Source organism: Hipposideros armiger, unplaced genomic scaffold (genome assembly GCF_001890085.2).
Source record: "Hipposideros armiger isolate ML-2016 unplaced genomic scaffold, ASM189008v1 scaffold_146, whole genome shotgun sequence".
Taxonomy (NCBI): domain Eukaryota; kingdom Metazoa; phylum Chordata; class Mammalia; order Chiroptera; family Hipposideridae; genus Hipposideros; species Hipposideros armiger.
Genome location: NW_017731496.1, coordinates 1,831,808 through 1,859,331, shown reverse-complemented (window position 1 = coordinate 1,859,331; position 27,524 = coordinate 1,831,808). Strand labels below are relative to the sequence as shown.

Genomic DNA, 27,524 nt, shown 5'->3' with positions numbered 1-27,524 from the left:
CTTAAAGTATCAAAGTTTAAGAATAGTTTGCTTTTTAAAATAAATCAAAGTAGACATACTCCCTGGAAGGGAAGAGGAATGGTAGAATTATAGCTGTGTCCAAGACAAACCTGTAAAGCCTATAGCCTTTCTTAATAGTAGAAATAATTGTGTGGGAGCATCATCCTGTGACCATCATTCTCTATCTGTCACTTCAGAGGATCATCCGGTGACCATCATCCTCTATGTGTCACTTCAGGATGGCCTTTGTAGAGGGGCATTGGAACTTCTAAGTACAAGCACCTTCTATGCTTGTACTGTAGAGTTGCACCATACATACGTATTTCACTTACAGGAACTCACCTTATGAACTTGGCAATAGAGATAGATTATTGACCGAAAATATTTAACCCTCCCAGCCCAACATGGAAAGAGTACACGTCCCCAGCCCCTTTGGCATTGGGCTTGGCCATACAATTTGCGTTGGCTTCATCAAAAGCAGGGTATATGTACACTTCCTTACCCCTTGTTTTTAAGCTTAGCAATATTATTTGCTTTGACCAATGAGATGTTAGCAGACATGGTGAAATGTTCTTGTGCACTGGGTTTGCCCCTTGTGCCTCTTTCATTGCCATGAGACAGCCCCTGCAGCTGGGGTCCCAAAATAGACATTAGGGAGCAGACTTGAGCCTAACCTACAGCAAGCAGTCAAGCCCAGAAGAACCTGCATCTTGAAACAGCACTGCCCTGCTGAGTGTAGCCTGGATAATCTGACCCAGCCAACCTGCAGAAACATGAGTGAGAATAAATGATAGCTCTTATAAGCCATTAAGTTTTGGAGTGGTTTGCTATCCAGTAATAGCCAGCAAATAGAGTAATAAGGAAAAGAAAAAGAAACATCCATATAAAGGGTGCTTAACGAGTGAGCACCAGGAGTGAGTTTGAAATAGGAGTATTGAATTTACTTTTTTCTGGTAGGTCTCAGTTCCCACATGCATCTCCTGAGGTGACTACAAGCTCTCCAGAGTGTGATTTCAGTGTTTAAAGAGAAATACATTTCCTACAAATGGCTTCCTAGATGAGAGTCATATGTATAGACATCAAATCATATACACCATGCTTTATGAATAATAATAATAAAGACTTTCCACAATAATGTTGATTCTTTGTGCAACTTTGATATAATGCATTGACCTTAGGAAATAACCCCATAAAATCTATAATTCCACTGTGTATATCTTGAGGAACTACATTTGAACACACTTTTTTTTTTTAAGATTTTTTTTTAATTGGGGTATTGGGGAATGGGAACAGCGCTGGGGAATTGGGGGAAGGGGAACAGACAAGTTGCTGTCCTTTTGTTCTTCAGTCTAGTTGTGGAGGACATTGCTTCACTGGCCCAAGTTCTTCACTGGCCCAAGTTGGCACCATCATTGTGCTCTTCCCGGGTGAGGCAGATCAGTCGCCAGCTTCTGGACGGCCGCTCACTGCGGCTGCTGGCTGCTCACGCGGGCTGCTGGCTACACACGGTAGCCCATGGCAACCCACTGCCACAGGGGCTGCAGTCTACGCTGTCGCCGTCGACTCACAGCAGCCCAGCTCCAGGTTGAGCTGTTGTTCAGCATCTTAGCTGTAGAGGGCAGTGTCACTGGCCCTCATATGTGGGATCCGAACCGGGGCCCTCTGGCGTCCCAAGCCAGTTCTTAACCAACGCGCCACTCGGCCGGCCCTGAACACACTTTTGAAGACTGATAAAGAACAACTGCTAAGGAAAAATATGTTTTCTATGTGGTTAACTGTTTACAATGAAAGGACTTCAGGAATTGAAGATCTTAAAGAAGAAATTCTTGGCAGCCCATTCTCCATATAATACCAGTATAATTATAGCACTGATCATTTAAGAAAAAAAACCACATTTAAAATCTATATAATTGCATATGACTAAATTTAATCCTTGCTGTAATTCTGTAGGCAATAAATATTGTTATCCTCATTTAACTTATTTTGTAAGCAAGGAAATAGGAGTTCAGAGAGGTTGAAGGTTTTATTTAAGGTCACACAGCTGAAGCTGGTAAAAGAGCTGGACTCAACCCAAGATCTTCTGATTCAAATCCCATGCTCTTCCCACCACACCACATGAGGACAACTGCAGCACAGCCCAGATTAGTAAGCAAAGGGTCTTCATAGTTTGAAACATTAGACGATTTAAAAGGTTAACAATAAAAAGCCTTACTAGGCTAGAAGTTCTCAGTCAATAACAGTTGAAACTCTTCTGAGTGGGAATGAAAAACATATGGAGTCAAGAGACACAAAGGCAAAAATAAAAGCTGCGATGAAAAAAAAAATGAAAAAACAGCAAAAAAGATTCCCAGTGGAGCTGCTTTGTGCAAGGACGACTCTGTTGTCTGTTCCATAGCTAGGGAACCAGATAGACAGCAAGGAATGATTTTTTTAACAATTGTTAATGGTTCCCCATAGAAATATCAACTACCTCACCAAATATAATCATAATAATAAATGTTTATACGACTCGCTCTAGCATTATGTTATTTCCTCCTGACACTGGCAGAGATCTGGACTCCTCCAGGAAGTTCTCCTTGATAAATCACAGCCCATCCTCCCAGCCCTGCCCAATCTGCTTACAAATGTATATAGAAAAGTCTCATAAGATCAGCATGTACCTTCGCAAAGTATATTTAACTTACCTATATGCGTACATGTGTACTATCCCCTTAGTATACCTGGGATCCTTACGTGATTTTTATACAAGAATAATTCTTAACTTATTGACTGGATTAGTGTACAATAGCAAATGCAGGCACCTGAGTGGTTTATAAATGGAATGGGTTTCAGAGTCTGCGAGATAAAAGCAAACGTTTAGGTTGCCTGTATTTGCAAGACACTCACAACCAGGCTGATGATTTTTCCAATGTTTCCTTTGTAGACTCCCTATTTAAGCAGTAGAGACAAATACATGAAACATGACAAAGCCATTCTTCAAATAAACCCTTACTCAGTCATATAAGAACAAAGGGACAGTCAATGAAATAAAAAAGCAACTCATTTAAAACAGTAAAAGGAAAATGCCTTTTTTTTTTTTGTCCACTACAAAATTAACTTAAGAATTTGCTGTGCAGGAAATTGTTAAGGCAAGTAATTTGATATACTGGGTTGTCAGAAAAGTCATGACGCATTTATGCAACAAAAAACAGAAAAAATACGTCCTGACTTTTCCAACGACCCAATAGTATTCTCAAAAATAATTTGACTAAGAATATAATCTGTTTCTGTACTTATGGGGGGAAAGATGTAAAGGAGTCATCTATCTTTGTTTAGAATGAATCACCAACCGTAGCCAGAAGTTCCTCTTTTGGCTCAGCATTTCAAAGCTGAACGGCAATATTGACGAGGGGTTGGGATCACCATGTTAGAAAACCTCATGGTGTGAGAAAAGCACACTGCGAACGAGGCCATCTATTCTACTGTAATTTCTTGTTATGGAGCTCAGTGTGCACTGAAAGCCATTCTTCAGTAACACAAGAGTGTCTCTGAAAGCAAGGAAGAGCCAGGCAGAGTTTCCCTCCTCAGTCCACACCGTCTTCCTAGCCTCCTGAGGCTGCAACTCTGAATAGCACATGGAAACACCTAAAGAGGAGCTTCCTTTTTCCAGTTTGGAACCAAACAAAACCAAAGGTTTCTGTCACCTCCTAATCATTAGCGATCCTCAGCATATGGTTTGGAGTGTCACCCTAAGGTTAATGGCGGTCTCCTGGTCATGCCATCTGAATTCGGAAAGCCATCTTGATTCCAGCAAGATGTGTGGAGGGGAACCTGCTGCAAACTGCTCGAAACCTCCCTGCCCTCATTAGTCAGCTCCTGCTGTCCCTCCTCAAGGGTGGAAGCTGCAAGTGGCAACACAGATGCCAGAAGCTGGGGGAGCAGAGAAGCTGATGACGGCGCAGTAAGCATAAAACCATAAGACCTCCTCCTCCCCAAATCCAGACTTCAATATGACCTTGGCAAGGTCAGCCAACATAGTGAAAATGAACTAAATATGCATATGAATATGTGTGTGCATCTATACAATTAGACTTACCTGCCTTATTCCACCAACATTTTAAGCAACTGAATAAAATATGACCCATGCCCTCAGGAAGCCTACAGACTAACCCAGAAAAAGACCTATAAATGCATCCCTGTCATGTAAGACAGTCCAAGGTAAGAGCTACAGCAGCATAACTGACTGTTGTAGGGTTTAGAGGCAAGAGGCAGCACTTCTGATGATCAAAGAAGGCTGCGTGGAGAAGGCAATGTTGGAGCTGAGCAGGGAACATGGAGAGAATTTAAATAGGAGTCACAAAGTGTAAGGGTGAAATTCCGTAAATCAATAAAGGAATTAAACTTAGCTAGTTTGCAACTTGATTCACACTTCATAGCTCACTATCTAGCCACCTGTAGTTACGCTTAGCTAGTTTGCAATTTGATCCATCCTGATATTCAGCTGTTTTCTCTTTGTTTCTCCCCTCACTGATTAACTGAAGAACTTTGTTTTGTTCCCTTTCTCAAGGCTACCCATACCTCGTTAATCCATTTAATCAACAAAATCCTAACCTGAGAAGAGCAATTTCTTCATCCTCAGGCGCCCAGACACCAGAATCCAATTTGCAACTCCCTTGCAGTTTTTACTGGTGACATAAAGCCCCAGGCTCGGTGGCCAGTCCAAGTCCCGAGTCCGGAGATAGCATTATCTTAAACTGACCAGACCCCAAGAAGTGATGTCAGCCCTCAGACCTGCCTGACCAACTCCCCCTTTGCTTTGTTTTTCTTCCTATAGACCTATAAAGCCTTCTGACTGTCTAGGAACAGGGACGTGGCCTTTGGATAGGAGTCCACCATCTTCCCAGAGTGCTGGCATTCTGAATAAACCTGCTTTTCTTTCCACCAACCTTGTCTCTGGATTTTTAACTTTTTCAAGCGGCAGGCAGCCAGATCTTAGCACGGTATCAAAAGCAAAGAACTCCCAGCAGAAGAAATGGCATGAACCAAGGGATACAGAAGAAAAAGGACAAGATCGTTTGGAGAGGGGTCAGTGATCCATTTTGGCTGGAACACAGATCTATCTCCAGTGTAAGTGAGTAGTAGGATGGCAGTGGGGACAGACAGTGGGTTTGCGAACTAGAGTGGCTTTAAATCTTATTCACTGTATCCTTGGACAAGTAACTTCAGCTCTCTGTAGCAGACACCGCCAATGCTCATATGTCCTTGGGTTATCAGCCCTGTTCCAGAAAACTGACAGCTTTCTCACCTCTGCCGAAGGGTATACTATGGCAGACAGTGTGTGCTTGACTTGTGGGCAAGGCAGGGCAAAAATACTGGGGCGTTAACATCTCAAGAGTGACCCTCAACCAATGACATACAGCAGTTGGTAGAAAACTATCCCAGTCCCTTGGCCTGAAGTGTAGAGCTGTGCTCTACACAATATCTCGGACGATCTGCGCTAGACTGAGAGCCCCAGCTGCCCGTAGGGGTAACCCACTCAGGATCACATTATTGACACTCATCTCTTGTTTTTATCACAACCCCTTTTCCCCTCATTGGGCTTCCTGGCTTCTGAGTCCTTGCTACATGGTCTGATTTTGGAGAAACCCAAACTGGGACATTCTTTAATCCTCAGTTTCTTCACCTGTCAAATGGGAATAATAATGCCTACCATGCATAATTGTTTGTAAGAAATGGGTAAGATCATGGATATAAAGGACCTAGCAGGGTACCCAGCCTAGTAAGTGCTTAATAAATATTGGCTATTCAATAAATGTTAGAGATACTTGAAATCTAGACCATCTGACAGAGAGTGGGGAACTGCTGAAAGGTTTTAAGCAAAGGAGAGCTTTAAGGAGACTACCAATGGCCTTTCCTGGAGGACTCTGGTCTTCAATGTAGAATTCTGATTTTCTTGGTAGAACCGTGGTCTTCATAGTAGGATTCTTGCCTTCAATGAAGGGTGGAATAGTAAAGCCCCTAATGCTCTCCAATGTCCATTTCTCCACTTATTCCAAACACACTTCTGCCATGTGACTAGTTCCAACAAATGACCGTGAGTGGAAATTAGTGTGTCACTCCTGGTACAAGATATTTAATTGTTAGTGTGAGATCCTCCTCCCCTCCCTCCCCCCCACATCAGGAACTAATGAAATTCTACATAGTAGAGCTTGGGTCACTGAGTAAAGATGCTGTGGGGATCAGTCTCCTATAATCTATGATGACCATGTAACATCAACTACAGATAAATTTTATTTTAAGCCACTGAGATTTTCTGATTGTTACTGCAGCACAACCTAGGGTAAGCCCTGACTAACACAGATGAAAAAGAGACAGAAAGATTGAAGGCAGGTGGGTTAGGAGTCTTTTGCAGGTGTCAAGTAAAAAGAGTTTGAAATAGAACCTAGAAACTGAAATGTGAGGGAGGAAAATGAAAGAGTAATTGCCAAGGAAGAAGAATCATCAAGTAGGGGAGAAGAGACAAGGAGTTAAGAGATGACGCCAGGGAAGCTGACTTTCAGAGTGAAAACTGGAAGATGGGGCCATAGAAGAAAAAGGCAACCTGCAAGACACGTGGGTCCCAGAAAGGCTGGCTTGCTGTGAGACATGAGTTTAAAGAGGTTCTACTCCACACAACCAAAAAAAGCTTGCCTAGCCCATCTCCTCACAGAGGGCAGACATTGAGTTAATAATGAGATGCATCACAAAAAGTTTCCCTATTGTCACACTCATAACAATGCCCGGTGATCATGGATCCAAATGTAGGACATAGCAATGGGATGGTTGGTACTCAGGGTCACTGCCTTATCATCTGGTGCTCTTCCTACCACTGAAAATTGCCCCAATATTGAAGAAATAACACCTATCTGGTCTACACAATCAGAGGAGGGGTTGCTCAACAATGTGGTTAATTTAGTATTGTGTAGACAACTGAATTATATAACTTGTAAGGAAAATAAATACTTGTCATCTTTCTCCTTCTTACGATCTGAGAGTGTTTTACCACCAGAAGAATTAGCATTTGGGTTGTTCCAAGCTTCACTATGTAACTGAAAAAAATACTGCTTTAGTCCAAGAATTGATAGGCGCCCTATATTTACTCAATGTGTGGAACAAAGTCTCAGGAACTGAAAACCCCACTTTCAAACCTTAAATGTATATTACTCAATCAGATTCTTTGATATTATAAAATCATTTAATTTTTCTACTTACAGTGCAATTGTGAAATGAGGGTCTTCTATTTAACCAGTAGATGAGAATAATATGCACAATACAATAGATCAAATCAAAATGGAGATCCTTTGTTTCCCAGTAATACATTTTTCCGTTTTTTCAGTTTTAAAAATGACCATCTTCCTTTCACAACCCCAGAAGTTACAGCTAGTTTACTAATATTAAAAGCGCTAGAAGATGTCAAGAAAATTGGGTAATACAATAAAACAGTCTTACCATAGTTTTAAGCCTTTTTATCTTTAACAGAAACTTTTAAAATCTACAGACCATGTAACCTGTGCACTGAATTTTCATTTATATAAAAATACATTAATAAAGATCTACATTAAGAAATTATACTGAAAAAGCAGTTCATAATGTACCTTTCGGCTTTATAATTAGTTCTGTAATCTGTAATCAGATTATTTAAATCTAATATAGTTAAATTAGAAACTAAGTAATTGCTATTTCCAACAGGAATCATTATATCTTTGGAATTTTGCAAAGCGTTAATGAGCTTTGGAGAAATTATTATTATATTTCTTATTCACTTCATTCCCAGCAGTGAACACAATACCTGGCATATGGTACTTGCTAAATAAACAATTGCCGAATGAATAAATGAATATGTAATCATAAATAGGTGATTAGCAAAAGCACATTCATTTGTCACTGCTCCCACTCAGGGCATGGATGATATTCACTTCCATGTTTCAACTCATATCATTGACTCATTGCTTTCTGATCTTTCTGATTTGTTGAGTGTCCATTCTAACTGCATGGTGCATTTGCAATATAGGTCATTAAACAGCAATGTGCCTGTGTGTGAAAAAGTACAAAGACTACGAATCTAAGAGTCAGAAGCCATAGGGATTTGTTCTGCCACTCTTGTAACTGAGTTTGTTTACATGGGTAAAGGATATCTTCATTGAACCTAATGCAAATGAAGGCTCTGTGCTAGGCACATCATAGCATTATAAGACTTAACTCATAAAACTCCAAAAAGAAAATGATTTATCCCCATTTTACACATGAAAAAACAAACAAACAAACAAACAAAACAACTGAGGGTCAGAAAGATGAAGGAACTTGACCAAATCTACAAAGTAGGATTGCAAAAATAACTCTATTTGACTCCAAAACTCTATCACTAGTAGCAACTCTAATAATACAAAGAGTTTTGCAAACTGAAGCATCATACAAATATGAGCTGTTGTCACCATAGCTTTTCAATCTCCTAGATTTCTATCATTGCCTTCATAGATATCTCTTGTCTGAAGGTGACTAATACCACTCTATGAGTTTATCAGTGGAGTCCTTATTTTGCAAGACCTCTGTGGTAGACTCTGGCCAGTTCTCATTTTCAACCCCTTCTTGGTCTGTTTAGATAGGACATGACTGTTTGAGCGTGTTCATACACTGGTTATCATTCCGTAGGCACAGTCACTATTCAGGAGTGATTCCTGCTGACTGGTTTATAATCCGTGTAAAATATAGTAAAATGGTGCTGGTGGCACAGTATCCTGCATTCTGATCTTCAGCCTAGTGATATGGCTTCCTAGTGACAATTTTACATCCATAAAAGCTAAGGATGCTAGAGTTTCAAGGTACATGGCTGAGGATTAACTCCTATTCATGCTCTGGCAGGAACTCACTCTGGGCTGGAAGTCTACCATGGTCACCCAGTATGTCTTCCTTGAGGAACTGGGTGACTTGGGAAATTGTGCTCGCCTTATATCCCCCAGGCTGATATCTCAGGATACACTTTGCTGAGAACCTATCATTTGTGCTTATTGGGGTAAACTGTAAGATGTTAAGATGTGAATGTCAGAGTAGTCATTTGGGTCAAGTCTCCAACCCATCCTTTGCAGGGCAACTTCAGCCCTGGAGAGGCAGAAATGGTCAAGAAGAAAAACTCCAGCCCAACCTGCCTTGGTTCAAATCCTAGCTCAGCCACTTAACTTCTTTCTGCCTCAGTGTCTTTATCTACAAAATAGTCATGGGATAAGATCTACCTCAAAGGGATGTTAAGAAGAAAAAATATATATTATTTCTAAGCACTTGGAATAATAGTTGGCATGTAAAACTACATGAATACGTAAGTGTTTTAAAAATGCTGGAAGAGAATACTAATCATTATATTTTTTACATACGTGTATCGTTACAGAAGACACAGATTTTATAGATGATTGGAAGGTTACTCCATGAAAGAATTTCATTGCTTTGAATTCCACCAAGGCGAAATTAGTTGACAATTTCACCTGAGTTTGGCAGAAGCATCTCGTGTACTGTTAAGAAATAACCTGTGCAAACTATGAGTGTGAACAAAAGGGCAAGAAATTTGTTTTAACAAACTAAAACAATTTTTCAAAGCATGGTGAGAAAAAGAAAGTCAACCTATGTTACTTCCTGAATTAATCGACAGCCTCCATTCCCTGTGTAATGCATTTGATACTGAGGACTGCCAGTGCTCTGGGAAGGCTTGAGGCTGGCAGGGCTCCGCTCTGTGTGGCCCTCGGCATCTGCTCCCCACCCCACCCCCACGGCTGAGTGGGGTGCTTACCAAGCCTCTGTTGTATTGTCCCAAGTTGTTATTTTAATCACATAACCTTTCATTTTGTATATAGATAAAATACAAAAACAATAAGAACAATTTCTGTAAAAAACAGGTTGACTGCTTTGAGATAGCTCAATAAAGGCAATTACTAAACAACAGTTGCTGCAACTCTAAAAGAATGGAAAATCTAGATGTACATAAATCTAGGAATTAATAAACTCCTGTTGTTGGAGTTTATGAACTCCAATCAGTGGGCTCAAGTTAAAAAAAAAAAAAGCTTTGCCCCTACCTCCAAACATTGTCAAATAAATCTCCCACTGTTATCTTTTTTTTTTTTTAAGATTTTTTATTGGGGAATTGGGGGATGGGAACAGCACTGGGGAATTGGGGGAAGGGGAACAGACAAGTTGCTGTCGTCTTGTTCTTCAGTCTAGTTGTGGAGGACGTTGCTTCACTGGCCCAAGTTGGCACAATCATTGTGCTCTTCCTGAGCGAGGCAGATCAGTCGCCGGCTTCTGGACGGCCGCTCACTGCAGCTGCTGGCCGCTCATGCTGGCTGCTGGCTACACACGGTAGCCCATGGCAACCCACTGCCACAGGGGCTGCAGCCTACGCCGTCGCCGTCGCCGGCGACTCATGGCAGCCCAGCTCCAGGTTGAGCTGTTGTTCAGCATCTTAGCTGTGGAGGGCAGTGTCACTGGCCCTCATAAGTGGGATCCGAACCAGGACCCTCTGGCGTCCCAAGCCAGTTCATAACCATCGTGCCACTCGGCCGGCCCTCCCACTGTTATCTTTTAACTGAAAATAAAATGTATCTATATTTAAATTGTCCCCTTAACTGACTCTTTCAATTAACTGACCAATACAAATTGGACTGGGTAGTAGTTTCTACTGTAATTATATGAAATAGTTATTCTTGATAACAACTGAGTCTTATTTTTTCTTTAAAACAGGGTTATTGCCATTACTTTAAAGTATGAGCAGAATGGGGGAGCGGGGAGTCCTGGATAACGGTCAGGTCTATAAAGCTTTCTATCCGTGTGTATTTTAGACACCGTCATTTGTTGCCTATTGTCTACATCAAATGGAGAGCTTATTGGGTGATAATTTGCTGTCTCAGAATTATTTACAATTAGAGCAAGACCTCCATATATATCTGAGGTTAATTCCCCTGGACTTGCTCTAACATCCTGCATACACCGCAACCAGTATGACACCCCCATCTTTGTTGGTGTTTTGGAATTAAATCAAGCTATTTGCCAGGAAACAAGAAACTTTCAGCAGGAAAAGAGGGTGTTAATGATGTTAATAATGAATAAAGACAACACAGAGGGAGCAAACGAAAGCAGCAGGCCTGCTGATGAGCACTATTTGAAGGCGTAGGGCTGACCAAGGTTCCATCCAGCAAAATTTGGCCTTTAGCCTGTTTGGTAAATTCAGATTTATTGAAACACAGTCAAGCACATTTATTTACATATTTCCAATGGCTGCTTTCACTTTACAATGGCAGGCCTGAGTAGCTGCAATACAGGCTCAATAAATAAAAATAAATAAAATATTTACTATCTAGCCCTTTACAAAAAAAAGTTTGTTAACCTCAGCTCTGAAGGATCAATTCTATACAAGGCAGTGCTTTATGAGGTATGGATGTAACTGTGCTTTTAAAAAATGTCCTGGAACTTTGCCAGAGTAAATTAATTCCTCAGGGTTATCCCTAACAACGAGAGGCAAGCCAAGTGATTAACTAAGGCACTGACACTGTCTTATGACACAGCTTTCCCCTCAAGTTCCCCTTCAAGAGTGCCTCCTAGAAGGAGTCACTTAGGAGCATGCTGTGGAGATGATTCCAGATGGGAATTCTGATACTCTGCACACATGCTCTTTTCTCTGCCCTGACACCCCCGTCGGTCTACCTGCGCATCTCTGTGGCTTAGAAGATGGTGCTTCTCACAGACCCTGTAGTTTGGAGCTAACCAGAAGGAGCCAAGAAGATTGCTTGGGCTACCGTTCCACAGTTCATTTGTTTCTCCAAGCGTAACACTGTCGTGGGAGCTTGGGCTGAGGGTTCATTACATCTAAACATACAAGCAAGACCAAACTCAAAAGGAAAGAAGAGATAGGCAATGGAAACAGAAGTCGCACACCTGAGTCTCTACCTATACCATGGTCAGAGAGGCGGTGGGTCTAGTGGACAGAGCACGAGGCCAGAGGTCAGAACACATGGGTCTCGGTGCTGATTCTACCACTAACTGGATGCATGGCCTTAGGCAAGTGACTTATCTTCACTAGACCATACAGGGTTAGACAGCTACCCATAGGTCCCTTCTAGTGCTAAAATTCTAGGATTCTGGCATCTAGGATGCCAGTCTTAGGAGCCTGTGCTGTTAGTACACGTGCCTGGCATATAACAAGAACTATTATAAATGTTAGCTATCATTATTGTTTTGTAAAAAGGCAAATACAATGCTTGCCTTTAAATGTAAATGTGGATTCATCCCCATTATAACAACCAACAACCTAAAAGCAAATTCTATAAAACAGGTTACAAGCATAAGCAATGAAGACGGCAATTGCTACTGGCCTTCTCAATCAACACAAATGAATAAAGCTTTTTTTGGGGGGGAGGGGGGTTCGGCTGTTGTTGATGGTGGTTCTTAGATCTAAAACCCAAGCAATTACTCTTCCTATATATCTCCAACTAGAGAACTGGTTTGATCAATAGGCTATACTTTGAACTGCAATGTAGATTACGCCCCCCCACCCCCGCCCCTAAAATCTTGATTCCGGTTAGGACTAAGAACTGGAATTCAGGATTTGGAGTATCCAAACATCTTTTGCCATCTTTCCATAATATATATAAACTCTTTGGGGGGAGGAGGCTGTCTATCAAAATGGTAAATGACATCCAGTCTTGCGTTGTCAAAATTAGTCAATTGCGGGTGTAGAAGAACTGTTAGTACCTGCCATAATCCCTCAGGCCTCACCATTTCAGAGCTAGCCACCACACTTCCAGTTACTCTTCTTGCCTGCGAGTTTTCTCAGAAGACACAGACACCTGCTCTGCCTACCAGCCAGGCAGGCTGCAATGCGGGGCACTGATGCCCATCTTTGCAGCAGCCTCCCCCAGTGGCAGGTGGGATTGATGTAAGTTCCCCAGCCCTCTCACCCCGCAGGCGGAATAACTCTGAGCCATGTATTCTACACCATTTTGTAGAGTTTCGCCCATGAGTTGAAGACCTAATCATGCAGTGTAACTCTCTTGATGAGGAAACCTTCACCGAATGCCTTCTCAGTGGACATCCTGCCTCACCGCCCCGCTCCTGTTTTTTGTTTTTGTTTCGCTTTGTTTTACTTTTTAAATAAACTATTTTCATTCAAATCTCTGTCCCATAGTCTGTTATTGGGGGATCCAAACAAAGGCAAAGGGTGTAATCTATTAATTATTTTAAGTTTGAATAATAAGTATTTTCAACTCTACTAATCAGTGACATGTCAGGTACAAGATATTTATAGCCAAGAAATCAGGACAGAGTCTAAAAATTGTCAAGAGCATAAAAACCAGTGACAAACCTAACAGAAGTGGGAGAAAGTCCAAGCTGGCAGTGGTCTTTCTCTTTAGGTCAAATTCACTGGCGTTATACTTGTAAGAGGTTAGCTTGGGTTCATGGAGATTTTCCCAAAAGATGAAGCATTTTCTTTTCTTCATTGCTTATGTGTTCCAGAAACCTCTAGGCTCTTAGCATATCTCTTAAGAGTCTTGTATATCACTACAATCATTTCTCAGTACAAGCAATGGAAAGGTCAGGTTCAATGTGCTGCTGTCCAAGAAGCCACAAGATTTGGGCCCAGAGGACAAGCTCATCCTCAAAAGATCACGGTTTCTATTGCTCTTGTAGCTGCTCTATGAATTTACAGCAGGCATCCTTGAGCTAAATCTTTGAGCCTGACCCTCAGAGAGCTCTGAATGCAAGCTAAACACAAATCAAAACCTTATGGCCATGCCTAAGGAGGAAGATAGTAGAAATAGGGCATTTATTATAACACATCAGTTCCAAAGGTATCAATAAGGGTCCCGGCAGGAAGAAGAATTTACTTAATTAAAAAACATTTTCATTAAAAGACTAGTTACTAGTGAGCAGCTTTAAAGAACCACCAGGAATGTTGATGCACCCAGAGGCTAGCACCAGTGAGATGACCCACGGGACAGAAATTGCAAGTGGACAAAATACTGTTAATGGAACCAGCCAGAGCTGGAAGCCACGGAGGCAGGGCCAGGAGATGTGGCTTCAGAGAAGCGCAGTAGCCATGAAGGGAGGAATCAGGGAAGAAATGTGCCAGCTTCTCTCCCCGGCTCTCCTTCCGATGCCTTCCCTGGGCTGAATGCTACAGGGCAAGCATCCTGCGTGACAGAGCAGGGCCAGCCCCACAGAGCAAGAAACGGGGCAGAGAGGAGCAGACAGTGAAGGTGGGGTGAGGAGCAGGACAGTGGAAACGCCACTCTCGATGGATCAAACTTTGTAGGCATTCTGTTTGTTTTCTTAATACTTAGTTCATCTTTTCTGTCACTTTATTATGAAAATAATCAAACATACAGAAAAGTAAACGAGCTTAGAGTGAACACATGTATACTCACCACAGGGATTCTACCATCAATATTTTACTATACCTGCTTTATCACATGTTTCCAACAATCTATCTATCCATCAGTGAATCTTACGTTTGATGTTTTCCAAGTAAATTTCAGATATGAGTATACTTCTCCCTAAACACTTCAACATCATATCATTTACATCATTTACTTAGTTTATTTTTTTACTTAGTTTAAATTATTATTACAATGCAGGTTATTTTCAGCTCTGATATGTGGTGTGTGATATATATATATATATACACACACACACACACATATATATATACACATATATACATATATACATATATATGTATATATATGTGTGTGTGATATATATATATATATATATATATATATATCACACACACATATACACACACACACACATGGTGCCAAAAAGTGTATACACATTTTAAAAAAGTAAAAAACTGTATTGCAGTAAGGGGGGTGGTGGTAGATGAGGGTAAACAGGATCAAATATATGGTGATGGAAGAACTGACTCTGGGTGGTGAACACACAATGTGATCTATAGATGACGTTTTACAGAACTGTACACCTGAAACCTATGTAAATTTACTAACCATTGTCACCCCAATAAACTTTAATTAAAAAAAATTGTAATACTAAATATATACCAAAAACAAAAGATAAATACAAGTCACGTTTGACTTCTGCATTTACAAGAGGTGCTCAAAGTGGTTACCATCAGCGTAATTTTAATACAGATTTTTCCTTTCTTAAAATTTGCATATGTTTTTTTGCACCTTCTGTATATATATGAGCTGAATATATACCAAGAACTGAACACATAAATCAAGAAGTCAGTTGGTAAATGGGTCAATCAATTGCTTGCTTTCAGTTGGACTGCCCAGGAGCATTCGGTTTTATCAGGCATGTTGGTCCTTTCAAATCAAAGACTGGAAAAACTTTTGCAAACATGCTAGCTTTTAGCCACTTCACTTTCCAGGGATTCCAGCATTGCTCTTCATAAGCAAGCCAGTGTCAGCACAATAAAACTGAAGAGGAATGCTAAAGAACTTGAGTGCTGTTTTCCTCCTGACCTCCCAGTCAGATCTCATTACCAGAGAGGAACTGGCTTTATGCCCTTTCTCCCACTGACCTTCTCAATCATACCACCAATACCGTTCCCACACAAGCCTCATTTCTTTTTGGTTTTAAAGACAGATGGGGGAAGAAGGGGAATTGAACATTGGACTGTTTTAACTCCTCCTCCCTCACTATCTTTTGATGTCTGAGTAACAACATTGCCTTTGCTTCTTAACCTCCCAAGACATGATAAAAAAGCAGGTTTGAGGCGGCGCCACGTTACTTCAAACTCTACCTGTTCTCTGGGTATCGAAAACGACATATTTCACAGTATGGGTTCAATCAGAATCTCCTTAAAAACCCACAATTCCAGTAGCCTTTGGCAGCATGGAGGTAGAATTTAAATTACATACTGCTGCAGACAGACTCCCTGGGCCATTTCCTTCCCTAAATCATACTGCAATATGGGTTTTTCAAATGTCTGCTCAGGTTGAGCAAAATGTTGACACATGGAGGTGACACCTTTTCTATATTGTGCTGATGGAAGGAAATGAATTCAGGAGCTGGGAGCAGGATCAAATAAATCACACGATGTTAGAACGTATTTGCCCCAAATGAGGCCATCATTTTCCATTCCATAGCTGCCTGGGAAAGGCTGACTGCATACAAGACACCCCACCAGGAGATGGAGGGGTCACATAAGTGAAGACATCATAGTACTTGACTTGACAAAGTTACAAATCTAATAGGAAGCATGAATCAGGCACATCAATAGCATAACAGAAGGCAGAATGGGAGAAGAGAGAAGTGGCTTCTGGCTGGGACAGTAGGTGAAGACTTCACAGAACAGGGGGCAACGGAGCCATGCTTTGAAGAGTCCCTGCATTTCTTTAGGCAGAGATGAGGGCAGGAGACTCCAAGGAGGAAGATCAATATATGGACAGGTTCGGCATGGGGAAAGAGAAGAGTTGGTCCATGGAATCGCAAATCATCTAGCCTGGCTGGAACACAGGTTATGTATTGAGTGAGAAGACAGGAAAAGTAAGTTGGGGGCATGTTGTGACAAACCTCAGATGCTCAGCTTTAGAGTTTGGAAGGCAGTAGAAAGCCAGAGAAGAATATTAACCACAAAAGTGACAGGATTAGAACTGCATTTGGGGAAGGTTATCCTGGAGAGAGTATGGCTGAATCAAAATGGGGAGAGAACAGACATTATAGAAATAGCATCTTTCACAATTACTCCCTTAAATCACAGTAAAGAAGGTAGCTAAGAAAAATTACTGACATTCTAACTACAGATAACCTCTTTTTGGGTAAGGAGTCATACAGCTGATACAGGAAAATCTATTACTACCACAGTGTCTCCATAAAAACATATGATCTTGAGTCTTTGTTCTTGGTTTTGTACAAAGCCCAAAGTAAATGTTAGCCATTTTTATTAAACTCTAAGGTCTTTCATCAATGATGTGAACTTTATGATTTATCTACACACCAAAAGTCATCATTTGGGAATATAAACTCCAGGAATCTATAATATAAAATTAAGGAAATGAATTTCTCTTCAATTCCATTTTCATGAGAGCCTAAGCTCAGTTATACATTTGTATCAATGTTATCAATATCTGAGGTCATACCAAATATGGAAAAACTACCATCTCTACCATTATATAAATTCTATAAACCATACTGAACCTAATTAATATGGACTAAGTTTGGAGTGCTTATTATGTACCAAATGTTTAAGTGCTTTCCTAGGTGCATTTTCAGTCATAGTATTATCTCATTTATTTATCATGCCAAACCCTATGGTAGGTATTATGAACCTTAAGTTTTAGATGAGAAACCTAAGGTATAAGGAGATTAAGTACTCTATCTAGGATCAAACAGCCATAATAAATATTAAAGCTAGAATTCAAACACAGGTCTGTTTGATAGGATTTTTGTTACAATTCCTCCAAGCTGAAGGGATGTGTGTTATGTAGGTAAATTGTGGCCAAAACCCATCAATTACTTTAAAATAGGTATCAAAGGAATGCTTCTTTCATTTAACCTAATGGTTTATTTGTTTTACTACACCAGTTAGGAATGGCAAGAACCTCAAAGAGATGTTTAAGAAACTAACAGAAAGCCTTGATCGACCTTGAAATATGCCATGTTGAAGGTCTAGCAAATATCATTTGCCTCTAAAAAAGATGGTTACACAATGGAGGAATGGAAAGCTTCAAAGCCAGTCTGAGTCACCTGGGTGGTCCCTGAGACCCCAAGGGTCTTCCATAGGAGACACCTGGGAGGGTTCTGAAGCTGTGCTCCAGCTGCTCCAGCCGCTGCTCAGTTGTAAACAACCCTTCAGTCATCACGTATTTTGCAAAATGCACACCAACCAGCCAGGAGTATGATTGAAAGCAGTAGCAGTTTATTCTATACAATGTCCCATGACACGCATGAAGCCTCTGCAAGTAAAGGGTGGTGAGTCTTGTTGGCAAGGTCCCTCCTGGGTCCCTCCTGGCTGCAGGGCTAGTCTCGGGCATGTCACAGTGGCCATTACCCATTAGGTGCAGGAACACCTATAGGTTGATGGGAAGCAGCGAGTGCTGGGAGTTGGATGACCTGGGTTCATGTCCTGGCTATGCCTGTTTTCTGTTTGCTAAGTCATCAGCTCATGACTTCCTGGTGGGACAAGGGTTATAAGATATCATTTCTGCGAAAGTGCTTTGTAAAGTGCAGTGGTTTAACTACATGTATCCATTTATTTTCGTTGGAATCAGTCCACACCATCTTTATACTCATCAAAGCAGTCTCTGGTGTCTAAAAAATGAGTTTTATATTTTCAGATGCATTGCTCACTGAATAAATATTCTACTAGGAATAGTCCTTTTTTGTAAGGACACAAATAGAAGGAGCTTCTAGAAAACTGGGGGGAAAATTGGAGTTCCAGTTGTCTTAGAAATTTACTTTGCTTAACCCACTGGATAGTTATTTTACTTTCTAAAAGGGGTTAATTTTACTTTTTGTAAAGTGTAGGAAATGTGTAGCAACACATAGCATATGTTCATGTAACCATATACATACTTTTGGACCCAATTGTAAACTGATATAAGTCAATTTGACGGCATAGTTTTCAGGATCTTTTGTTAAATCATGGTAGCTTCCAAAAAGTACAGGTAAATGGTAACTATGTGCTTTTCAACCACGCTGCACACTACAATGAAAGCAAATTCCAGGCCAAATTCTGCCACATATTCAAATATTCATGAGCAAGAAGTCACAAATTCCCATACAGCCTATTCTTCTAACATCCCTTGTTTGTGCTTTCAGGAATTCCAAAGCACCGCAGTCAAGACAACACACTGTATTTGGCCTTTTTTATCCTGTCTACATTGCTGAATGGCTTCCTTACAGTTAGGTTGGGGCCATGTGGGCGTTTTCTGACCTGGCACATAAACATCTCTCATACAAGCCTTCTTTCTGTCTACCTTCTGTGACACCTTGGCAGTGGCATTAAAAAAGAGAGGAATTAAAGACAGAATGGCTGAAGTCTTCAAGTCACCATTTGGAGGACAGTAGCCCAGGAGAGCTGCCTAATAAGGAACATTCACTTTGGATTTAGACTAATGAAAAATACACTTTGTGTCAAGCCACTGAGATTTGGAGATGTTTGTTACAGCAGCAAGCACCTTGCTGAGGCAGATATATCTATATTCTAATGGCAGGACCAGCAAACCATCTAAGAAGATTAGGCAAATGAGTCTACTGTTAAGTGAGGGAGACACAGGGCTGAATGGAGCATTAGCCCAACTGCAAAGCTGCTAGACCGCCGGCCTTGATGCATTCTTATTCCTTGTCTATACAAAAATAGAGGGACATGTACAACCTTGCTAGCTAATCACATATTTCACCAAAGAAAATGTTATTTCTAATATAGTTTATGCTAATAAACAAACCCTCTAGCCTGGATGTTTGATAACATCACTTCAAGTTTTTTCTCAGCCACCCTTGAGAATGCAATTCATAGCAAAGTTCTTCAAATCATAACTAATCAGCCTTGGAGTGTGGATTCCTGGCTAGCACAGAGGTGAAGTCAAAGTATTCAACCGCTGGTATGGCGCAGTCACTGAGAGATTAAAATAGATGTAAACACTTAGGCTGGAGCTGTATCTTGTATCTTGGATTACTTCAAGTATTAATTAAGCACCCTTAGGACAGAGATTACAGTAATTCACACCGTGACTGTTTATACTGAAGCATTTAAAAAAAATAAATTACTAACAATAGAACAGGCGTCTAATTCACAGCCAATCATCCATTTTTATTTATTTCTCTGCTCACTCTAGGAATTACGAACAAAGGATCATGGGACCTATTCCTAAGTGTAAGATTAGATCAATAAAATTAGCCATCTGTCCAAGGAAGGCTTTCAGCTCAGGTTGTATTTAAGTATTATGTTTCCAACTGTCCAGATGTTACAGAAAAGTGCCTGCTGATACAACTCCTTTTGAACAATGTAAACCATTAACTGGCTAATACAAACTTATTGCACCAAGAAAAATAAATAGCATTAACATTGTGTTAAATCTGATTTGGGATTTTGGGTGCTCTGTCAGCAAACACAAGTGTTAAGATTTAAATTGCTTGGGATTTGCAGCGTCAGATGAAGAGAGAATCTTCAAGTGTCTTGAGGGGAGTGGAGGAAAAAAAAAGATGAAATGAGATCAAAGCTTTACAAAGTGTGTCCTTGGTTATTCTGGTAGGTTAAGGTAATAATAATTACTACCATTATTAGATAAAAGTATCTTATCTTTGTGTAGCACTTTAGCTCTTTCAAAGCACTAGTCCACTCTATTTCCTTTGATTCTGAAAATAAACTGGTGGGATCATCTGGGGTAAGTGCGGTGTTTTTTACACTGAGGAAACACGAGAATCATTAATAGGGAAAGGAAGAGCCACTGCGTCAGGTCTTTATCTTCTTATATCGCAGGTAGTGGCTCACGAATTATACATTACTCGTATTGACTGGTTAATGGGCAAACCTGGAGCTTTCTTAGCTCTCTAACTTAGTTGAGATTTTCGCCGACTCTGAGTCACACATCAGCCTGGATAATTCTCTTTCAGGGACAGCTGTACCGCCCGCCCCCCCCCCCATCACCACCATCACACACGGCAAAACCTCCCCAAGACAATTACCAGGCAAAGATCGTCCATCACCCTTGAGGTTACTGGTTCTCAAAGAAATCCATTCAAGTGAGACCACAAACTTGGCAGCCACATTTTCAGCCCAAAAATCAAGGCATGCGGTTGGCCAAAGAGTCTTTCTGATGTGTCAATTAATTTATCTGAAAAATTTTACAACGCAGTACAAATTAAATCGCATGTAATCAATCATGCATGAACATGTATGGAAAAGGATAAAAGTGCATGACATTGTAAGTGCCTGTGTTTATTACCATGCCTGGAACATAGTCTTTAGTTACACATAGTCACTCAGTTTCCACCCCCCTTTTTCCACCCCCTTCCCCCTTTTATAAATACTGCCTTCAAGCTTCAGGTTTCTAATTCTGTTTAATGCCTCGGTACATGCTTTGCCTATTTAATCCTTCTAGCGACCTTCAATGGTAGGTTCTTTTCTTGTCCTGTTTTTACAGATGAGGAAACTGAGGCTCACAGAGCTCATATATATAGCCTGCCCTGAGTCACCAAGTAACCGATAAAAAATAGTGTCAGAACTTGAACTCAAATTTGTGGAATATCAGAGTCTGTGCTCTCACAGAAGCCTTCCTGCTCAGTCAAGAGAAATCAGACTTGGGGGCTGTACTACGAGCTGTGTGGGGGTGGAGTGGGTCTGAGGAAAACGGGGCAGAGGGGCTGGTTAGACACAGTTCAGCACGGCGTTTTGTTAATGCTGCTGCCGAGTTTCCCTCCTTTGTGCAGCCGCCTCTCAATGAACAGGTTGGGGAAGCAGAGGTGAATAGGAGGGGCGTCTGCTCAGAACAGGCATCCTTCAGGAGCCTTCAGAACACCACAAGTCCCAATCCAACCTTAGGAAAACTCAGAGCATCTAAGCACAGGGCTTTTCTGGCTGCAATACAGGTAAGTATTGTTGCTGGGAATCCCACCTGGTGTGGATGAATGAGGTGGAGACTGCGCCCTGCAGAGTAGTGGGGTGGAGGTCCCTAGGGAAGGGAGGCAGTTGGAGGGGTCCAAGCCCCCCTTTGTCATGTCTCAAAGTATGGACTGGGAGCCACATGCACCAAATCACCTGAGGTTCGTGTTAAAAAGGCAGATGCCTCTTTACCCACACGGAAGTTCTGGAATTACTTGCCTGGGTCAGAGGCCTGTGACTTTCTGAGGTCAGACCTGCTTTGCGCCAGCTTTGAAAAGTGCGCCCTCTGCTGGCAACACTTTGATTTGCCTTTCACCTGAGTCTCCCTCCACACCCCACCCCCGCACCCCAGCGGGCTTCAGCGTACCATGAGATCAGGAGTTCTTCAAGGTGGTAAATGTCTTCCAGCTCATTCATGAGGCTGAAGCCACACTATGGGGTCCTTTTTCAAAACGGAAGTTCACAACCAATGGAATCAAAGATGGGTTTGAGGGGTACCCCCTACAAGCTGCCATTTAGACACTGTAGTATCTCCCCCCGCCCCCCTTTTTCCTTTTTCTATCCCTGACATAGCAGGAGTACTTCCAGTACCTGCAATCTGACATGCTGTGACTACAACAAGTAGCAGCGGTCTTGACCAGCTCTAAAGATCTTCTGTTGCAATTAAGACATCATGTCGTTCATTTAGTCAGTTGGAAGAAACTACAGTCCTGCTTGCAACTGGGTGAGACAGGAGAACACAGAATATCCACAGGGTACCCTTGTGAAAGCCGAGGTCCCACCTTAGCCTCTGGCGCTTGGGTCCCTGTCTCCCAGAAATCTAGCTCTGGGTCATTGGCCCATGTTTGCGCTATAGTAACCCATGAACAGATGGACAACTACTCCCAAAAGAATTCTAAGGTTATAGAAGCCGTAGGCTCAGGGTAAGAAACAAAAACAAAGAAAAACACCACTCAGTTCTTCTCTGGCCAAGTCTCTCTTCCATGAGAAAGAATTCTGAGAAACAAATACTGCCTCATGTTATACTACATTTACCCCTGACCTTGACCTCTCTGTCCCTTTATCTCATAGAGAATCAAAAGAGGGAGTGAGGGAAGGAGGGAGAGGGAGAGAGAGAGAGAGAGAAGAAGAGAGAGAGAGAGAGAGAGAGAGAGAGAGAGAGAGAGAGAGAAAGAAGAGAAAGAGAGAGAGNGAGAGAGAGAGAGAGAGAGAGAGAGAGAGAGAGAGAGAGAGAGAGAGAGAGAGAGAGAGAGAGAGGAGGGCTTCTTTACAGGGATTAGATGTGATGGGGAGACAAATAGAGTAGTAGGAGGGCTGGTGGAACGAAGGATCAGAGGAAATGATTTCTGTACTGGTGGCTGAACCGCACAGGACCCTGGGAGCGAGGTGCTGGGGAGATACATCCCTGGGGCCTTTGTGACCTCCAGTCTTCCCCAAGAAGCAAGACAATCTGGATTAGCCTTGTGGTGGAGCATGGTTTGTTGGAAAAGGGAGAGGGAGGGACATCCAGAAGAGATGAGCCCTCACATCACATGCTTTGGGAAGGGGACTTGGACGAGAGCTCTAAGTGAAGATGTAAGCGGTATCTGGTGAATACCAGGTTGCTCAGGGTGGTGCCAGGGAAGGACAACAGGATGACCCCTGACCCTTGACCCCTTAGCCATAGAGCCTCACACGAGCAGCAGCAGAAACCTCCTAGAGGCGCATGTATTCTCCCACCATCAGCCAACAAGGCACATGACCCAGGAGCTACCTGTGCCTTTCCAGGCTTTTGGTTTTTCTCTGAGTTTCTCTAGATCTTCATCTCCCCATTTTTACAGGTAGAGAAATGCTGAGGGAGTGGAAAGGGAAATACTGGAACCCTGCGTCTCTCTGAGGATGACTATGGAGTGTCAGGTCCTCCAGGGGAAGCCTTAAACTCTGAACCCTAACCTGAGCTAGTCCCACTGACCCTGACCTCAGGCAAACTGGAAAGGCAGGAAGGATGCCTCGTGCAGTCCTGCAGCCCAGAGTTAACATCGTCAGTTACCAATCTGCCTATGGACATGGATGTGGCTTCACGCGTGCGGGTTGAGCGCAAGTGTCTGGGTTTCCCTTTTGCTTCTTTCTGCCCCACATCAGAAGCAGGACAGTCCTTCCTGTACTTCCTGGTGAGATCAGGCTAAGGGACAAGTGCCAGAGGCCACTTTAGTTCTAGTTCGGTTTCTGCTGTTAGCGTGGGCAAGCCTCTTCCTCCCCCTCAGCCCAGTTGTAGAGGCAGCTTCCTTCCAGGTCTATGATTCTAATTTGAAATCTGAAAAAGAATGAAGGATAGCCAACAAATGGCATTGCCACGTCATGAAGACCTGGAGAGATGACAGTGTCCTATACCCTGCCCATCTTCAGAAGCCTCTTTTTCTACCTCCAGGTACTCTAGTGGACACTCTAACTCCTCACACACCTTAGCCTCAGGAGTTCAACAAGAAATAAGTGGTTCATCAATACTGAGTAAGGTTACACCCCCACTTCTTGTAGATGAGATCAGGAGACAGTAGCTTCCAGAATGTCACACTGGTATCATTCACACTCCGTTATCTTTGGAGGCCTGGGTGTAATCCCATGTACAAATGTTTAACAGCATTAACAGGCTCCCCACCCGTAGCAGCAGGGCTAACAGCCTCCCCCAGCTCTGTCCCTCGGAGCATCCCTGTTCAGTCAGATGCCCTCCAAGACAGGCTGTATGTCTGCTCCCGGCTGCTGAGGACTCCGTTTCTGGGCCTGAACATCAGAGCCTGAATTCCAGTTCCCCCACTTACTAGCTGTGTGGCCTTGGGTGAGACATTTAATCTTTCTAAGCCAGTTTCCTTTTCAGCTACACAGGAATAATACCAGTACCCATCTTACAGAGCTGTGGATCAAATAAACCAGTGTGTGCCACATTCTTAGAGCAGTGTAGCAAGCACTTAATTAGTGTTAGTTATTATCATTTAATTTGACTTAACTTGAAAACTGTCATTTCTTGTGGGTCTCAGAAAACACAAAGGTGTCTTTATTACTGCTCGGTGACACAAGAGGAGCTATCTTGGGGTGGAAGGACGGTGCCAACGTCAGCCCCAAATTAAACTCTGTAATTGAAGCTGCTACTTGGTTTTTTTCTCACCAGGGGTAGGTGGGTATGGGGGATTTTCAGGTTGATTTTGAATCCAAGACTTCTCCAACAAAGCTCTATTTGTCAAAAGTAGATTTAGTAGTGTGAGGTGACAGATGGGGTCACAAGGTGGCCACCTTACCTTCAAAGTGCTGCACACAAACCAATTTCTACTAAGGAAACAAGGTACAAAGAATTTCCCATATGGATACTAGCAGGATTTGCTGGTGTCTGGGGAAGATTATAAATTAGCCAGTTGCTGTTCACATGAGAGACAAGCAGGCACATTCAGTTTTTAATCTGGACCAATTTTCCGGATCAAAAACTAGTCTTTCCAAAGGATGTAAATGAGCCCAGGAGGAAATTTTCCCCTGACGTTTATAAAGTAGCTGTCATTTTAATCTGAGCAGCTTTCCAACCTGAAAGGCAGTGTCTGGATAAAATTATAAAGTAATGAAAAATTCTTCCAGGCTGAACGTAGTCCAAACACTCCTTCTACCTCAAATTTGATGTATTTAATATGCCAACATATTTAAAAGGTTGAGTTTCCACTATCAAAACCCCATCTATGCTTCAAATAAAACGAAAGAGGCCAACATGGCGTTTTCATGGCATGAACATCATCAGAATGAGACTGGATAACCAGGTAGAAAATATTTCTAGGAGAGGCGCTACAAAAAAATAAGAAAGGAAATATGGTGAATAATATGAGCAGTTTTATACAGCAGGCAGGCTTTTGTGGAATACTTTGTAAAAAAATTCTGCTTAAATGGATTCAAATCTATCCTTAAAAGAACATTGCATACACGGTTCATGTTTAAGAACTACGGGTATAACTATGCATTGTTCAAAATTGTGACTAAACCGGCAGACTGCAATTGATCATGATGTGGTTATCTCAGGGAGGAAAGTTAGAAAGAAGCCCTTCATTGAAATCCTGGTAGATGTGTGTATGTGCACATGTAAGAAGAAAAACTACTTAATATAATATTACCTTGGACTTCTTATATTATCTTCAAAATGAATTGAACAGTGGAAATAGAAAAAGCTCATAATTAAAGTGTGCTGCAGATTATGATAATGTTCTAACGATCAAGGCAGGTAGCAAGGTGTAGGTGATAACAGTCACATCCTGAAGAGTGAGGGTGTCTCCCAGAGCTGAAAGGAAACAAGTCTTATTTCCAAATGGAGAGATCCTTGAACAGCAAAAGCATTTAAGCAGCCATATGGGAACCTGCCAAGATCATTTTCCTTGCCCTCTGATAAATTTTCCCTGGTTTGTCTCTTTCTTATAAAAACATTAATTGTGAAGACAAACTGCACTTTCTGCAAAGTTCTGCAGACTGCATTCAAATAAAGTTATATCGTTTCCCATTGTTCATGCAATATAATTAATCCCATAAGACAACCTTGCTTACAAAGTAAACTAAGAAAAAACAGATTTTTCAGAATTCTAAATATAGTGTCAGCAAAGAAGAATACAAATCGTTGCTTGGAAAACAATGGTTAGAACTTCATTATTTAGAATGTTCTACTTTGAATAATCTCACAACACAGGCCAAATCAAAGTAGACAAAAGTGCACAAAGATTTTTTTTTACCCGTATAACTAGAGGAAATGCAAGTTATTGTGCTTCAAGTTCTCTCCAATGCTTTCTAATAGCTGACAACGCTCACATTTTTGTTTAAGTCTCAGAGCAAAGGCAGGAGTGCAAAACAAGATAAAATTAACCCTTTGCGCGCTCCTCTCTGAGAAAATGGCCCCAGCGTGGGAGAGAATCGTAACAGTCAAGTCCACATCCCTACACCGCGCGTGGGCAGGACCGGAGTTGGGCACAGGGGACTCGAGGCAAATCTGCAGACACTTAACAGCAAATGGCTGGGCTCTGGACAATATGAATTCAACACGATGTTTGGAGACACAGGAGGAGCTGTTTGACTCTGCACAGTTGCAGTGCTCCCTAATTGAGACAGCATGATCGCTGTCCCAGCTCTTAGCAATCTGTGATCAAATACAGAGCCCTCCACCTTTACTGTGCTTGGAAAATAGATCATTCTTTTAACAAATATCCCTTGAACTGCCTGGCCTCTCATGTGGGCGGGGGAGGAGGGGGTTGCTCTCGTCTTTTCTCAGCTCTGGGCAGAAATGAACCCAGTAAAACTGACGCTGGTCCGGGGAGAGAGAGGCGGTGCGTTGCCTGCTTAGCGTCCTCACCAGGGACCGGGACCCGGGCGCTCCCGGCGAGGTGCCCCGCTCCGAGCACTGAGCGCCTTACCTTGTTTTCGGAGAGCTGCTCCGAGCGACGACGCGACGCAGGGTCCGGAGCTGGAAGCCAGGAGCAAGAGCCGGAGCAAGATGCCTTGGATTAAATCCATTTCACCGCGGGCGTCTGCAAAGTTTCACCAAGTCCCGGACGCACAGGGCGTCTCCTGGGGGACTTGGAGGACGCGGGCCCGCCGATACCCTGGCGGGGGTGAGGCGGTGGAGGGCTGGGGGAGCCGGACTAGCAGCCACTGAGGAGTCTGAGGAGGCAGGACAGCAGCCGGGAGGTCGGCGTGCGGGAGTGAAGCCGGCTGCCAGTGGCAGGGCTTTTCGGGCGGGGGCGGCGAAGGAGGCCGACGGGGAGGGACCGGCTGGCGGTGGAAGGAGGGAGGCTCGACCCGCCCGGGGATGGAATTACAATCAGGTAGAAGCGAGAGGGGCAGGCCCTGAGACAATTGACTCTTCCAACATCTCTGGGGCAGACAGCCCGCCAATCGCTCCCTTAACGACCCCCAGCTCAGCCCTCCCCGCTGGTGACCTAAAATGGGGGGGGGGGGGGGGCTAGGGGGC

The 27,524-nt window shown here is 42.5% G+C and overlaps 1 protein-coding gene across 2 annotated transcripts in view; it reads right to left on the bottom strand.

The window, feature by feature from the left end:
- Nucleotides 1-27,265, bottom strand: part of EGFLAM (EGF like, fibronectin type III and laminin G domains) — a 156,188-nt gene extending 128,923 nt beyond the window's left edge. Inside the window, exon 1 of one of the 2 annotated variants that reach the window (XM_019650768.1) lies at nucleotides 26,968-27,265. In XM_019650768.1, the coding sequence (XP_019506313.1) occupies nucleotides 26,968-27,067 (100 nt within the window). In that variant the 5' untranslated portion in view covers nucleotides 27,068-27,265. The remainder of the gene's footprint in view (nucleotides 1-26,967) is intronic. The other variant, XM_019650769.1, reaches the window with a different exon arrangement.
- Nucleotides 27,266-27,524: the final 259 nt, after the last annotated feature.